The sequence below is a fragment of the Psittacula echo genome, assembly GCF_963264785.1.
Source record: "Psittacula echo genome assembly, chromosome: 1".
NCBI classification, from domain to species: domain Eukaryota; kingdom Metazoa; phylum Chordata; class Aves; order Psittaciformes; family Psittacidae; genus Psittacula; species Psittacula echo.
Window position 1 is genome coordinate 48,689,506 of NC_137735.1, and position 14,601 is coordinate 48,704,106.

Here is a 14,601-nt window from a genome sequence, read left to right on the forward strand (position 1 = left end):
TTGGTATACAGGCAACATAAATACACCTACAGAAAACATATCCTGAAGAATTCAAGCTACTGGTAAGCAAACTCCTTTTGGAGGCAATGCTCATTATTGCATGTTTTTTGCAATAAATGTTTCAGAAATATGATTCAAGTATTTCGTGCAGTGCTGCCTTGCACTTGAATTTAATTTAAATGCTGGGAATCTTTACTTGTTTCCAGTAGTACTGAAAAACTCTTTCCAGTACTGTTTACTGTAGTATGTCGGTTATTGCTACCTGAATCTTGTATCCACATACAGATTGTATCTTAGTTTAATCTCTTCCTCTTTCCTTTCTCAGTTTGAGCTCTTCCTTTCTTGAAATCTGTCTTCAATCAGTTCCATGCATTTCTTGAACAGCTCCTCTAGCTCTAAAATTTGTCCCTGTCCCAACTGCATTTCCTGCTGGCAGAGCTCAGTATATGGCCAGAGACTTCACTTGATGTATTAATTTCTAAGTATGCCTTTCCCTATGAACACTAAGGAACTCTTGATGATTGCCAACATTAAATACTTATGATCCTTCTATACTGTATTTGATATTTTGGTGGATGTTTTCTTACTCATAGCTGGAACATAGCTGTTCGGCATCTTTTTCTTAGGCCTAGGATCTTTCCAAATGTATTTTTCAGTTTTACATGCTTGGACACCTCTGTATTAATTTCAGCAACAAAAGAAGGTTTAATTCAGTTTTCTGGGCTCTTTGAATTTGTGATATGTTCTATGGTATATTTTTGTTTTTTCCTTCCTTGGTAATTTTACATGATAGCAAGCCTCCTTTCCTTCCCCCCAGCCAGCAGTAGTGAAACACATAGTATAAAAAAAAGAGATATTCTGAAGTGGAAAATGGATGGTCCTTGTTTCTCTTTGTGGTTAGTGGAGTTTAGGAACTGAACACAGGTGCTGTATTTTGGCTCTACAGGGAAGAACCAGAACACAACACATACTGTTTGTTTTACACAGGAGGTTCTCTTCTGTCTCTCAAATACACACATACTAGTGACTTCCCTCTCTTCTGCTATTCTTCCTCATACTTTTCGCACTGGAACTACCTTTTTGTGTTTCTCATTACGGGTGAGGCTTTGTGACACAGCCATGGAGCTTATCTGTGGCAGCACTGCTTCACTGAGGAACTCTGTATCCAGCTTAGATCATGTACAGAGAATGCTGATCTTGCATTGAAGTTTGTGAGGTGAAATCCTTTGGCTACCATGCAATCCACCCATCTGAAGCATGAAGCTTCTGAAAACGCATACCTGCTGTACGTTCAGTTTTTTGCCCGGCCTTATGTCCTTTTATACTATAAAGTCTTAGATACTTCAAAGTGGAACTATTATGCCACTTGAACACTAAACCTTCCAGTGGAAAAAAAAATCTGTTAAGGATCAATGATTGCAAAGTAAAGCACAATGACAAGCATGTTTCACAACACGTGAAACATCAAGAAATGCATAGACAATCATTTGTATGATATATTTTCAGTTTTGTGATCACATACTTTTTTTTTTCAACCTGCACAATCTGCTTTATTCACTAGACAGACCAGAGGGTGCTTAGTGAGTCAGCACAGATATTGCTCAACGTTAGGATTACCCAATGTTTTGTTGTATCTTTCTGGTCTAATTTGTGGCCACATACTGGTTTACTGCACCTTATTCACCTGCTCTAAAGTTGCATCTGAATTTAACTTCTTTATATGCCTTTTTTAGCGGTGCCTAATATAGAGTCATCTGTAAAAGCATTTAGGACTTGGTTTTACAGTAACTGTATGATGTGAAGAAGCAACATAACTTCAATTTTAGGTATGAGCAATTGAGGCCCAGAAAACAAATATATGAAGGTTCAAACTAAAACTACACCTGACTTCTAACTGTCCACCCTGAAACGCGGCCAGATTTTTCCTATCGCTTCTGCGCTGGAAGTGTGTACCTCAACCGTTTCAAGTGTGTCCGTAAGATTACTTCTCCTTAAGTGGTTTAAACCACCCTAACCAACCCCACGCCAAGAAATACATCCTCCTGGCCGCGAATCGCAGCCGGCCGCCGTTTGAACGCCTGTCTTTCTCAGCCGATGGACCACCCAGTTCCCGTGCTGCGGCCACCTTCTTCCCCTCGCCCCTAGGGGAGGAACATCTCCGACCCCCTCGCCTCAACCCCTTCTTCCCCTTTAGCTCAGGGTGCTCGGGTTCAAACGCCCCACAACTAGCATCGGTCATGACAAACCCTCCCGGAGCCCAGCCCGGCCTCAAGGGGTGCCTCGAGGTGCCCGCCGCGGAGAAGCGCTGCCCGGCGGCGGCCGCCAGGTACCTCCCCTCGCCGCCGCCTCCTCCGCCCCCTTTTGTGGCGGTGCCGGGCGGCCGCCGGGTTTCCTGCTGACGCCGGAGAGCCGCGGATGGGCAGGAAAGGCCGCCCCCGCCGCCTCTGCTCCAGCCCGCTGGCTCCCGCCTCGGCCCCGCTCGCCTCGCCGGCAGGAGCGCGGAGCGGGCCGCGCTGAAAGCCCGCCAGGAGAAGCGGGCGGAGAGGGCGCAGGTGCGGGGCAGGCCCGGGCGGCGGTGCTGAGGGGAGCGGACATGGCAGCCCCCGCTTCTTGAATGCTGTCAGCCGCCCCCCTGCCGCCGATGGCTGAAGCCTGGAGGCTGGAGGAGGACGAGGAGGAGCTGCGGGAGCTCGGCCGGAGGCACCGGAGGGTCGCCCTGAGCTCGGCGGCAGGTGAGGGGCGGGGGGCGCGGCGGGCTGTGGCGTCTCTTGCTTTGAGCCAGCCCTGACCCGGTCGCCGGCTCTGAGACCCTGCAAGGGGTTGGGTGGCGTTGGCGGTGCCGCCCCAGTGTGTGCCGACCCGGGCGGCTTCACCCACGGTCACCTCAGGTGCAGCCGAGCTATGGGCCGGCGTGGTCCATACCCCGGGGGCTCTCCTCCCTGAGGGTCAGCCCCGGAGCCCGTGCCTTCTCTGAGCTGATGCTGACACGGACATGCGCTGACCACCAGAGATAAATCCAGACGCTTAAGATGCCACATATGGAAATAAAATACTGATTTTTCTTGGGAGTACCAAGGTGGAGGAACGTCTAGATGTCAAAGTTGTCCACATGTAACCATCTCCATGTGGATATAGACAGCAGGCCTTGCAAACAGGAAGCAAGAATCAATCTACGTGAAAAGCCATGGAGATAGGCTTGGGAGCAAGCAATGTCTTTATAGAGAGACTAGAAGGTCACAACAAGCATTTATTTGAAACGCCAAAATCCAGTGGACCCTGGCAGCAGTTGATAGTATATAATTTAGATATCATTGTTAACCGAGGGGCAACACATGTATCACCTTCCTGTAGTCACTCAGATGTGAATGTAAGCATTTCTTTTTCTGTCAGCATAAAATTCCCTCCAGAATGAATCGTTTTTGTGAGGGCCGTTTCCGGTGACAATATCAGCCACACCGTGTATTTAAAGTTGGATTCCAACTAACTCCGATTTTGTATAATTCTCATGCAACCTTAATGATATAGCAGCTGATACAATTCATGTGGTTTTGCATCCATAAGCAACAATAAATTGAGTGTTCCTTTGCACATGACAAAACCACAGCAATTTGAGGGACTGGGGAGGACAACTCGGGACAGGCAGGTCCTGTGGCTTCCGGTGACCCTGCACATGGCACTGGATAGCTGGGCAGGTGCAGGATTAGCAGGAGCCTGTTGAGACCATTGTGGCTTGGCATGTGTGCAGGGTTTTGCCTTCTCTAGGTGAAAGGGTGTAAAAAAAAAAAACAAGTGTCAGTTCCTGAATGGTTTCCCCAATAGCTGAATGTTCACGCTGCTAGTCACGATGTCTGGGTTTTAAAGGTACTTCTTTTTGAGATTTTTATTAGCGGAAAACATACAATTGGTTCTGCTGCTTTTATATATATATATAAAAATAAAATCTTTGCTGTCATCTTGTAGAACAAAGCTTGTTCTCACAGTTTGTCTTTAATGCAATGCTGCTATCAGTAATAAAGGGCCTGTGTCCTTTTTTTTAAACTTTTATTACCTTGTCCTGACAATCCCTCTCTGAAATGGGCCAGGCACTGTTTACCTTAGTAGTGTAAAGTATGTGTGAATGAATGGCATTCTGCTTTAGCTGTCTCGCCTTCTTTCCATCTGTTCGCAAGACTCTACAGTCGAAAACAGAGCCTTCATGCCGCATGAAGATTCCCAGCAGAGCATTCTTAAGGCAACCGTGAAGAGTATCACCCAAAGTGGATGAGTTTGCTGTTCTTCCCATATTTGACAATTCTCTTACAACTTAATTTATGAGCCTATTGAAAATAAGTGGGCTTGTTTTTTTTTTTTTGTTTTTGCATGTAATACGCAGTTACACTGCCAAAATGGTAATGTAAATAGGTGTTAGATAAGCCTGCTGGATATTTTTGCAGGGTCTAAGAAATGTTGTAGTTGCATCTTTGCAGACAGTCAATTTAAGCATTTCAGTCTGTTAAACTAATCGTGAATGTGAGGAACTTAAATTTCTGCTAGGGGCAGCTTATGCACAAAAGTGCATAAGGGCAGTTGTTCACCTTTGTCCTGCACGTATAAGGCGTGTATACAAAGTGGCAGTTGAAAGGTGAAAGTTCACAAATGCTTCTGTCTTACTAAACACTCAGACATGTAATTAGCGATGTTTTACTGGAGGACCAGAACACTGGAAACTGTGGAACAAAGAAGTAGTATTTTCCCTTGAAGCTAGTCACAGTTGTGCTATGCCACATACTGTAGGATGAAGCCAGCTAAACTAATCTAACAGCTTGTTGCTGGAGGTGTGATCTCTTCTGTGGATATTCACTTCTCCTCTCTTCCATGTGTCAGCTCTGCTGCTTTCCTGACCTGCTGGTGAGTGGAGTTGCCAAAGTTGTGGTTTGGTGGCAGCCTGGGCTGATCTACCCAGTAGCTGCTGAGGGTTCGCTTGGAGCCCTTGTGCTCACTGGAAGCTGCACCAACCTGTTCTTGTGCATTGGCTGAGCTGAGAACCATTTTTCTTGTCCTTTTCAGTGGATGGGAGCCTGCTGATTCAGCTGTCTGGAATGGTTTTGTAGAGGTTCTGATGAATGTTGAAGCTGGCACAAGGGAAAGGGTAGGAACATGCAGCCGGAGGGAGGTAGGAGACTGTGCCAGGAAGAAGTTAGTTTGGCTTAGGTTGCTGTGAAACTGCAGCCTGCAAGCTGTTACAGATCTGCTCATGTGGGGGCGGTTTATTTGGTTGTTTGGGAGGTTGGTTGGTTGGTCATTTTTTGTGTCTGGATTGGGGGTATTTTTGCTGGTTTAATGAGCTGAAGAGGCTTGTTTAAGCACCAGACAAGTGGTAGAGCCGATGTTAAAGCAGGAAATGAAAACTTAGAGGCATGAGCAGATGAGATTGGCAGGACCATCCTTGTCCATGGAGCAGTTGTAGATAGCTCAGGTGACTTGTCTGATTTTCTGCTTTTACCTCACTGCATGTCATGATGATGGAAATGTTTTTCTGAATTTAAGAAAGCATTTTAATTAACATATTCTGGAAAACCTGTGAGAAGATGTTAGTAGAGAAATCTGAGACTGTTCTAGTGAAATGACTTTCCCTTTGAGAAAATGATGAGTATTTGATTATTTTTTTTTTATACATGTATAGTTTTCTAAGTGATAAGGAGGAGAACTAGGATGTATTCTTTAAAAATTCAGAAAAGTAAAAGTAGCTGCATGAGTTCATTAAACTGAATTATCTGGTCACTTGCTGTGCGAAAGGAAGCCAGTCTTGCTGGAAACCTTTAGGGCTTTTTACTGCTATATAAATAAGAAAAATAACATAATTGATTTCTACCCCTGTTGTTGAATATTTCTGTCACATACATTATTGCTCTGGGAAGTAACAGAAAATGCTGGAATTTTCATGTTTAGTGGTTTTATTTAGTTTGATTTTAATAAAGTGGAAACAAAAAAACCCCAAACAACCAACAATAGCAAAAAAAAAAAAAGAAACTAAAATCCCATTTCCTTATAGATTTACGGGCTCTCTCCAGCCTAACTTTGGACCTTAATCTGGTGTGCTTTTCCATTCTGACTAGCTTTTTATTCTGTGACTACTGACTAACATAAGCAAACTTGCAAGAAAGTTTATAGTGAATGTAGTTAATCTTAGTTATGAACTGCATTGGTTAATTATGTGTCCTTGCTGTTGCATTAAGGCTGAGGGAATATCTCAGTATTCTGATGTTATCTAAAGTGCACAAAGCATTCTTAACATAATCAGTGTCTGTATTATTTCACTTTGAATTCTGGTCAGTGTTCCTTGAGAAAGAATAGCCCATTATGGATGTGGCAGATGTTTCTTTACTTAGAAATAAAATAGAATTGCCCAATATAGAAGTCAATAATGAAATTTATTTGGGTTCATAATGAAGAGCTATTGGGATTTGTACTTTATTGCGTGGTTAAAAGTACAGATGGTCAATAATACAAGGCAAGGCTTTAACTTAATTTAATATTGCTCTGTTTTACTTATCACAAATGCTTGTCTGTGGTTTGTTCCCACACAGTGGCTGTAAATTTTGCACGTTTTGCTATGCTGACTGAAATATCTCTGGTTTGGTTTGGTTTGGTTTTTTTGTCTACACCCCCTTCCCCTCATTTCTCTGTAGCATTCCAGATTTTTTCTGGAACCTTTTAAAATCTATAAAATAATTTTAGATTATGGGTGAAATAATCTATTTGTGGTTGGTTGATCGACTGAGTCCTTTGTTGGTGTTTGCTTTGTTGGTGTGGTTTTTTTTTTTTCCAAAACAAAATCCAGTTCAGAGTTGGATCAATTCTTTATGCTCCCACAACTCCCACATCAAACTGGTGCTGACTTGTTTTGGAAGCTGAGAACAATGAGCTGTGTCCAATATAACAAATTAAGGTTGACTATTTCGCTGCTCAACATGCTGAGAGGTTATGGGAGTACATTTGTATAGTGTGTCTGATGAAATTCAGTGAACATGAATTTGCAGGCATCATGGACTTTTTACAAATGAATGAATGCTCAGCAGTTGTTTCTATGTTAATGCAAAATATGTGTTTGGCCTTAAGAAGTAAAGAATAAGATGGTCTGAAATTCTTCATACAATTCTTAAGTCTGAGACTGATTTAGTGATCATGTCCTCTAGAGTTCACTGGATCATAACGTGAACATCTTGACCTTAGTACTTCCCAAGGTGTGCCGGTGACTCTGGAGCAGAGAGAAAGCATGATTAGGGGAAAGGTGACTCTAAGAGTTAGTTGCTGTGTTCTTAAAATTCTAACTAAATCTTATATTTAAGAAGCGTAAAGATCTGCACCTTACAGAATGGAAGTCAGCTTTGTTCAGTTGAAAACTTTTTCCTTTGCATGCCTGTGTTCTTCAGTGCTGATCTGGAAATTGATCTGCTTGTCCATAGTGGGGGTAACCATTATTGTCTCTTATTCAGCAAAGAATGAGTGGGGGCAGTATGTAAGCAAGTATTTGTTTTACATATTTGATCAGTTTTCTCAGATGGTCAGGAAGCAGTAGAATTGATTGTTAGCTGGGTATTTCTCTTCCATCTTTCTCCGGGGATTTAGTCTATTTTGGTTTTGTAGTCCCAGTGCAGGCTGAAGGGCTTCAGTTTTAATAATTGCCTGGGACACCACCACAGTAAAACACTTGACATTTGAGGAGCACAAATAATGTAGTTCTGCTGTAATAATCTCTAACTGGTGCTGATACTTGTATCATGCAAGTATGAAGAAGATTACCCGATTAGGCCTTTTCCATATCCAGTTTAAGATGATGCACACGTTTCCACTAAACTTCATAGGCTTTGAATGTAGCTTGCTTGAGGTCACTATAAGATACTAGCTAAGGCTTTTATAGAAGTTAAAAATTGTAGCCTATACGTGGAAATTCACCAACAGATCTTGAAATTCAAGTGTGCTGTCAGTGGCACGAAAAAAACCTGTTTGCAGTTTGGCCAAGTATGTAGACTGAACCACAAAGAATGTTATGTCTTCTGAAGAAACAATTCTTCTAGGTATGAAGGCTGCTGTAAGAAAAATAACAGTAACTTCTGATAGTCTACACGGTGATTCACTAGCCAAGGAAACTGTAGAAGGACAAATAATAATAAGTATTACAAATAAGTATTAATGGTAGTAGTAAATGATGAAATGGACCTTCTTCGTTTAGGTTATAGCCAAAGCAAGGCACAAAAATGTATCATTGCATAAGGAGCAGTGAGTCTGTAGCCAGAGAATAGCCCACTGAGTTAAGGTTGCCTAAAGACCATGCTGTTAAATTGTGTTGCAAGCAATCATTTCCTGTCAAGGTAACAAATGATAAATCAGGGTTGTTGCATAAAGAATGAGGATGGGCAGCAAAGGGCAGAATGAATCATAACCTCATTGCAAGAAGCTTTTATCATAGTGGTGGTTGTTTACAGATAGAAAAAACTTTAATATTTGTAAATAAATTTGCCAATGTTTACTTTTGAGAGGTGAACCTTGATTTAAAATCTGGGAACCACAGAGAAACAGTGTTGACTCTCCATTAAAAATTGATATATCTCTCTGTGTGTTGTTTCAACAAGTATCTTGTACAATATGTGCAGTATGAAAAAAAAGTTTGATGGCTCTTAAAGCCATTTGACATAATCTTCTGTTGATGTTTATTATCTATAGTTAAATACAGTGCTTTACATTTAGCATGGCTTAGTTTCTCTGCTTTGATGATTTTGTGTCTGTGGCTATGGAAGTGAGCTCTGGGATCACCTAGTCCAGCCTCATGCTAAGCAGGACTGTTGCCAAGGCTAGAGCCATTCAGCCAAGGCCTCGTCTAGCTGTGTCTTGAAAAGTCTACTGAAAGAGAGGGGTTTGCAGAAGCTTCTTTGCCAGACTATAGAAGTCCAGCCTCTACAACCTTCTCAATGCGCAGTCCTGCCTTACTTACTCGGGTTCTAAAACTGTACAAAAATGGAGTGGAAGCCCTGGCTTTGTTGCTGGCCAGGATTTTTTTTACCGTTCTCTTGAAAATCAGCATGCACCAAAGTTACTGAAGTGTTCCAAGAGCCAACTTAGGAAGACAATGTATCGTCTGTTTATCTGTGGTTTATGCTTGGCAAGCATCCTTCCCTTCAGTGAAGGACAAAAATAAGTTTTGCAGGAAAGCACAGATTAAGTGGTTGATAGCACACAGGAAGAAAACTTCTTTTCCCTTTGAACTCTATGAATTTTGAAAGACAGGTTTTTATAGATACCGGTATTTTTAAATTGACCATCTGATGTAGTGCTGTGTTACATTAACTGCTTCAGATGGTGTTGTAAATCAACAAAGATTTGTATGGGTTTCATGTGTTATTCTAAAAATATCAGTTTGACATTCTGACTTAACAATTTAGGATCTTCTTGCAAGACTTAATGGAATTCTAAATAAGGTGCTTCAAAGATGAACTTAATTCGTTTATGAAGTCTTGCATATGTTGCAAAACGAATCTGTACCTGCTTTCTATGGCTATATGTAGCTGTGTTTGGGTCTGGCTCAAAGGGCTGGCTCAAAGCAAGGCTGAAAATTTGCATACCATAGTAGGAGATGAATGCAGCAGATCTTATTGTTTGTGTCTTTCCTACTGCCTTTTTTTCCCTTAAGCTTTTGAAAAGGTTGTATTTATTTTGTGTGTGAGTCACCACTTCAGTCAGATTGTTCAGGCTTTTAGAGAAAATGTGATTGGATCAGAACATGCAGAAGATTTCAAATGACTGACACTGTTGCTTCTATAACTAACAGGGTGTACTACCTCCCCTTTCAGGGCCATGGTAGTAGCTCTCATGTGCCTCAGTGTGCAAACTGGAAAAAGACATGGAGCAAAAATTTTATAACTTTTCATATTCTTAGGAATGTCCTACTGGATCAGACAAAAGATTCAACTGCTCAGGTAACCTCTTTCTTACGATTGCCTACAAATGTCTTCAGGAAACTATCAACCAACATTGCCTATTTGATTTTTACTTCTAGAAGAGATTCCTTCCCCTGCAGTCAATGTCTTAGCAACTTCTTGGAGGATGCATATGAGAAGCCCTGCTATATTTTTGCCAATAGATTTATCTTTCAGAAATTCAATTCCTTATTTGAATCCAATTACACTTTTGATCTTCAAATCTTACATGGTAGTAAGGAACACAATTATTCGTTACATAAAACCAGTTACTACCTTTTACATGCTGGTGGGTATTTTTACTGGGTATTCGTTAGTTTTTGAATTGCGATGATAAATTTCTCATTGATATTTTGCTTTTTGAACATGGTTTTGAGGATGATAATTCACACTCGTAAAAACTTGGGGGTAAATTTTCAAGCGCTATTTCCTACAAAGGGGTTTCTGATCCACTCACCCTCTAAATGGAATACTGTATACATAAAAGAAGCCATTTGTGATTTTTTTTTTCTTTGGCTGTAACATTTTGCTTCTATTATGAAGAGATCAGCTAAAATTAATATCAGTTGTTGTTTTCTTCAGGTGATACATTTGTATTCATCATGCAACTTGCATTAAAACCCGAGCACTCAATATCATAGATCTGCACATGAAAATTGGTTCAGGTTGTGCACATCTCTGCTGAATCATTCACAGTAATATTTGACTGTACAGTGTGCTATGATGTTATTCATTATTAAAATATTGTTGGCTCATCCTGTTGGGACATAAATGCCTGGAAAAAAGCTCAGCATTTTGATAACTTTTTCATAATAAAGTGCTCCATCAGTGTGCTCTATTCATTTAATAACTGTCTGCACTGTAAATCTAGGGTGCAGAAACTAATAGAAATGTGGGACTTGGGATCAAAGTTAAAGTTATGGAACAAATATTTCTCCTTCTACCTAGTACTTTGAAAACAGCATTTTCAGGTGCCACATTTTATCTGAAGGCAAATGCTGTAAGATTTGTCATTTGTCATATGCTTGCCAACCTTTGCAAGTATGTCTGACAAAACACCCAGGGTTCTCCTGACTGTAACAATTCTGTTAATTGTTTAATTTTAAAAAAATTGTTAATTTTAAAACCAAAGACTGTTCACCTGAGAATGGAGTTCCTGAGGGTAGGACACTTGCTGCAGTCTACACATATCTTGTTTAAGCAGGTCAAGATAGTGCTTGGAAGAATGGGACAAATATTGCAGAATGATAAGATGGGATAATACTGCAGACCTCATGTATCCAGTGCTCATGAGCATAACTTCATGATGACAAAAATGTAGTTTTCCATGCTGGTGTGGAAAGCTTGCCGTAGATCACCAGTATCAGCTCTGGAAAGTGCATGGTAGCTGCTGCCATGACATTAGGCACGTTTCATTTCTCTCATTGCTGTCCACTAGCTTGATGTTCGTGGATGCATTATCAAGAACTATTTAATTGAGGTGTGTCATTATGGCATTTTACTCTTGGCATCATAGCAATGTAGAAATACTTATTAGTGTATTTACAGAGGCTGGATGCCTCTGACAGGATGTGTAGGCTTTTTAGGTGTGTGTACATGAGTGGGAAGGAGAGGTTTGGGAGCATGTGGAAGGAGAGATATCTCTCCAAGGTACTACAGAATTGGAACAGTCTTTACCAGCATTACCAGAGTGCTTGTGAACCCTGGGTTTATCTGTGGTAAACCCAGGATCCTTTGTTTTGAGAGCTTCTGGATGTTTATGGCTTTGCCATCATTTTGCTTGGTCATTTTAAGTTGCTTTATGGTTTTTGAAGTCTTTCATTGAACAGTAGGAAAACTGCTTCATGAATGGCAACTGAATGGATGGATGTGTTTAGAAGACTGATGACATGATGTCTGATATCAAGGCTAGAGGCAGCTAAAGGTATTACTTTTATAATAGCTGCTTTTTCTATTGTGTATGTTTTGAGAGGCTGGAAGAAGGAGGAAGTACAGTTGCTAAATATTTGGAAAAACAGATGTGAAAGCTCTGTGAAATATTGTAATTTCTCAGGAGCCCAGAGATAGGTGCAGTCAGCTTTTGTCTGAAGTAAACGGGTCACGTGAAGAATGAAAGGTGTAGGCGTCTAATATAAGGGGTTGTCTGTAAGGCATTTCTTGGAATTGCGACTTACTGATTTCATTTTGTACACAGAGAGGCCACAGTGTTTTCACTATGATTTGTATGTTTTTTAAGTTGCTGGAAATCAACCATATTTTCAATTTTTAAATAGAATATAATATGCCAAGCTGTGTGTTCTGAACCATACCTATTTTTGCTGAGCATCCTTGAAAATCTTGCCGAGTGGTATAAAATCCCTGTGCTCTGTAGAGGTTGTCTGCCTCCTTTCATCACAGCAGGTGGTGTTTCTATTTTGTGACTTGCCATTTCCTTGTTGACCCCCTCTTTTTTCCGCCTATCTTCCCTCTTTGTAAACCATTGTTATCTTTTTCAGTTTTAGGGCTTGGCAAGAAATCTGTATGTTCCCCACTGGTTAGGCATGCAGACCTGTGTTAAGAAAGTAATGTCACTGGTGTTCAGTGACTGTATCTTTCTGTCCTTGGCACGGTCACATAGGACCTGTGGGCTGCTGAGGTAATCCGGTGATCTTTGGCACTCTTATGGATTAGCCAGGGGCTTTGGTGCACTCCCACTGTTTGAATTTGCCTTCTGTTTCAAATTCCTATCTCAAGTTGTAGTAAAACCCTAATTTAGTGTTGGTCTTGTGAGTCTGCACACCTTCATTTTCCCATGGACACAGAAGGCATGGCTGAGTGATCAGATTTACTACACAGGTGGGCCTTCTGAAGGAGGTGGTGGAATCATGGCGCAAGGGATCCAGCTGTAGGTAGTGACTTCTATCTGGATGGCCATCAAGGACGAAAGGGCACACATATGCAGATTTACAAGCACACATGTTGTACCAGTAAAAAAGGAGTCATAGGTTCCTTAAACGAGATTTGGTAGATGTTTAACACTTACCTTGAAATAGATGTGGATGAACTCATCACACCCCTCAGTAAAATGTCTTCAGAATGCCAGGTGACTCACATCTTAAAAAATGAATTTTGGATGCTGATCTCTGTGTTATGAAATTATATACATTAAAATATTACATGTTTCAAGAATAAACAAGTGCTGGGCTTCCTGTTCTGTGGAATACTATGAGTTGCACAACTTCTAAGCATGTGCTCAAAGCTAATGGATGAGGGTTATCTCAGGTAGCAACAATTTATCAGTATATACCAACATTATTGAACAAATCAATTTCAAATTAGTCCCTTTTATGATGTTTCTAGATCTTGTAATGTTTATTTTATGATAAAGTGCAAGAGACCTTTTGAGGCATAATCCATTTTGTGATACTCAAGAAAAATCCAATGCATGTGAGAAGCAATTCGTCTTCCCACTACTTTCATTTCTGCGTGGCTTTTGGGCACAATTACCCATGTCACTGGAGGAAAATATTTTGTTAATAGGCTATTTTCAAATGCTCTTCTCTAGAAAATCAGTATTTGCAACCAAGTCATTGAGGTTTAAGAGTGTTCTCTTGGTGGTTTATGTGAACTGGGTAACTGACTTGGAGATTCTTTCATAATAAATAGTAACAAGGGACTGCAAAATATTCCAAGAACAAGCTATTGAGTATTTCAGTGGTATCTTAAGGGAAAAAAATAACTGTTGTTTGCCTGGTACATTCTTCTATTTTTATAGAGGTTGTGCTTTTATGGCTGTGTTGCAGTCTTTTAATAAGTAAATTTGTTTCTCTTTCTGTCATTTCATCCCGTCTAGTCTCTAAGTTCTGCTCTAAGTTCAGACCTCTGCACTTGCACTCAACAGAATGTCTGATTCCTAAATTGAAAGCAGCATCATCTCTACTGCTGTCAGTGGCCTCACAGGGGGAAATAATTAAGAAAGGATTTTTCTTGTTTGTTTTAAAGCTGAATTAGTTTCCTATAATATTGAAATGGGAATAGCTTCTGCTGAATTATTGTGAATCTATGTCTCACCCACAGTGCACTTCCATTATGCACTTCTGAGTGTGTAATGCATAAGATCACATTGGAGTCATTTGTTGAGGTTTGCCATCTCAACAGTAAAAACATACTGTTTTGGACAAGCAAATTCAGGAAATTTTTAATTGCCCAATGGGAAAGGATTGTTGGGTTGGCAGGGAGGATGGGAAGGGTGGGATTTGCAGAGTGTTTTATATCCAAGAATAACAGAGCATAGTAGATGGAGATTCTGTTTTTTGAAAGTAGTAAGTTAGGGTGTGATTTCTCAGAAAGTGTAAACAATGATCTGAAATGTATACAACAAAAGCTGTTTCTACCACACATGGTTTTGTACTTTGTAGGTCAAAGGAAATTGCTTAAACGGTGGAAGTGATATCCCCTGCAGTCATAGCCTCAAATTATCCTGCCTGTGGCCAGGAATGCACAGGTTTAGGAAACTGTCATTCAACAGAAAAATACATAAAACAAACGAGCCAAATGCCCCATAGAAAACTTAAGAAAATGGTTCTTCTTATTTTTATCATGAGTGTCTTAGTCAGTCAGCAACAATATTTCTCTTTGCGTATCGTAGGTCCCCAGGTATGAAGTGTGC

General features: G+C 40.7%; 1 protein-coding gene across 1 annotated transcript in view; it reads left to right on the forward strand.

Annotated features, from left to right (window-relative positions):
- Positions 1-2,614: 2,614 nt before the first annotated feature.
- SH3D19 (SH3 domain containing 19) overlaps positions 2,615-14,601 on the forward strand; it is a gene marked incomplete at both ends in the record, with an annotated part of 82,201 nt that continues 70,214 nt past the window's right edge. The window contains one exon of the mRNA XM_080638921.1: positions 2,615-2,732. Coding sequence (XP_080495047.1) covers positions 2,615-2,732 — 118 coding nt within the window. The remainder of the gene's footprint in view (positions 2,733-14,601) is intronic.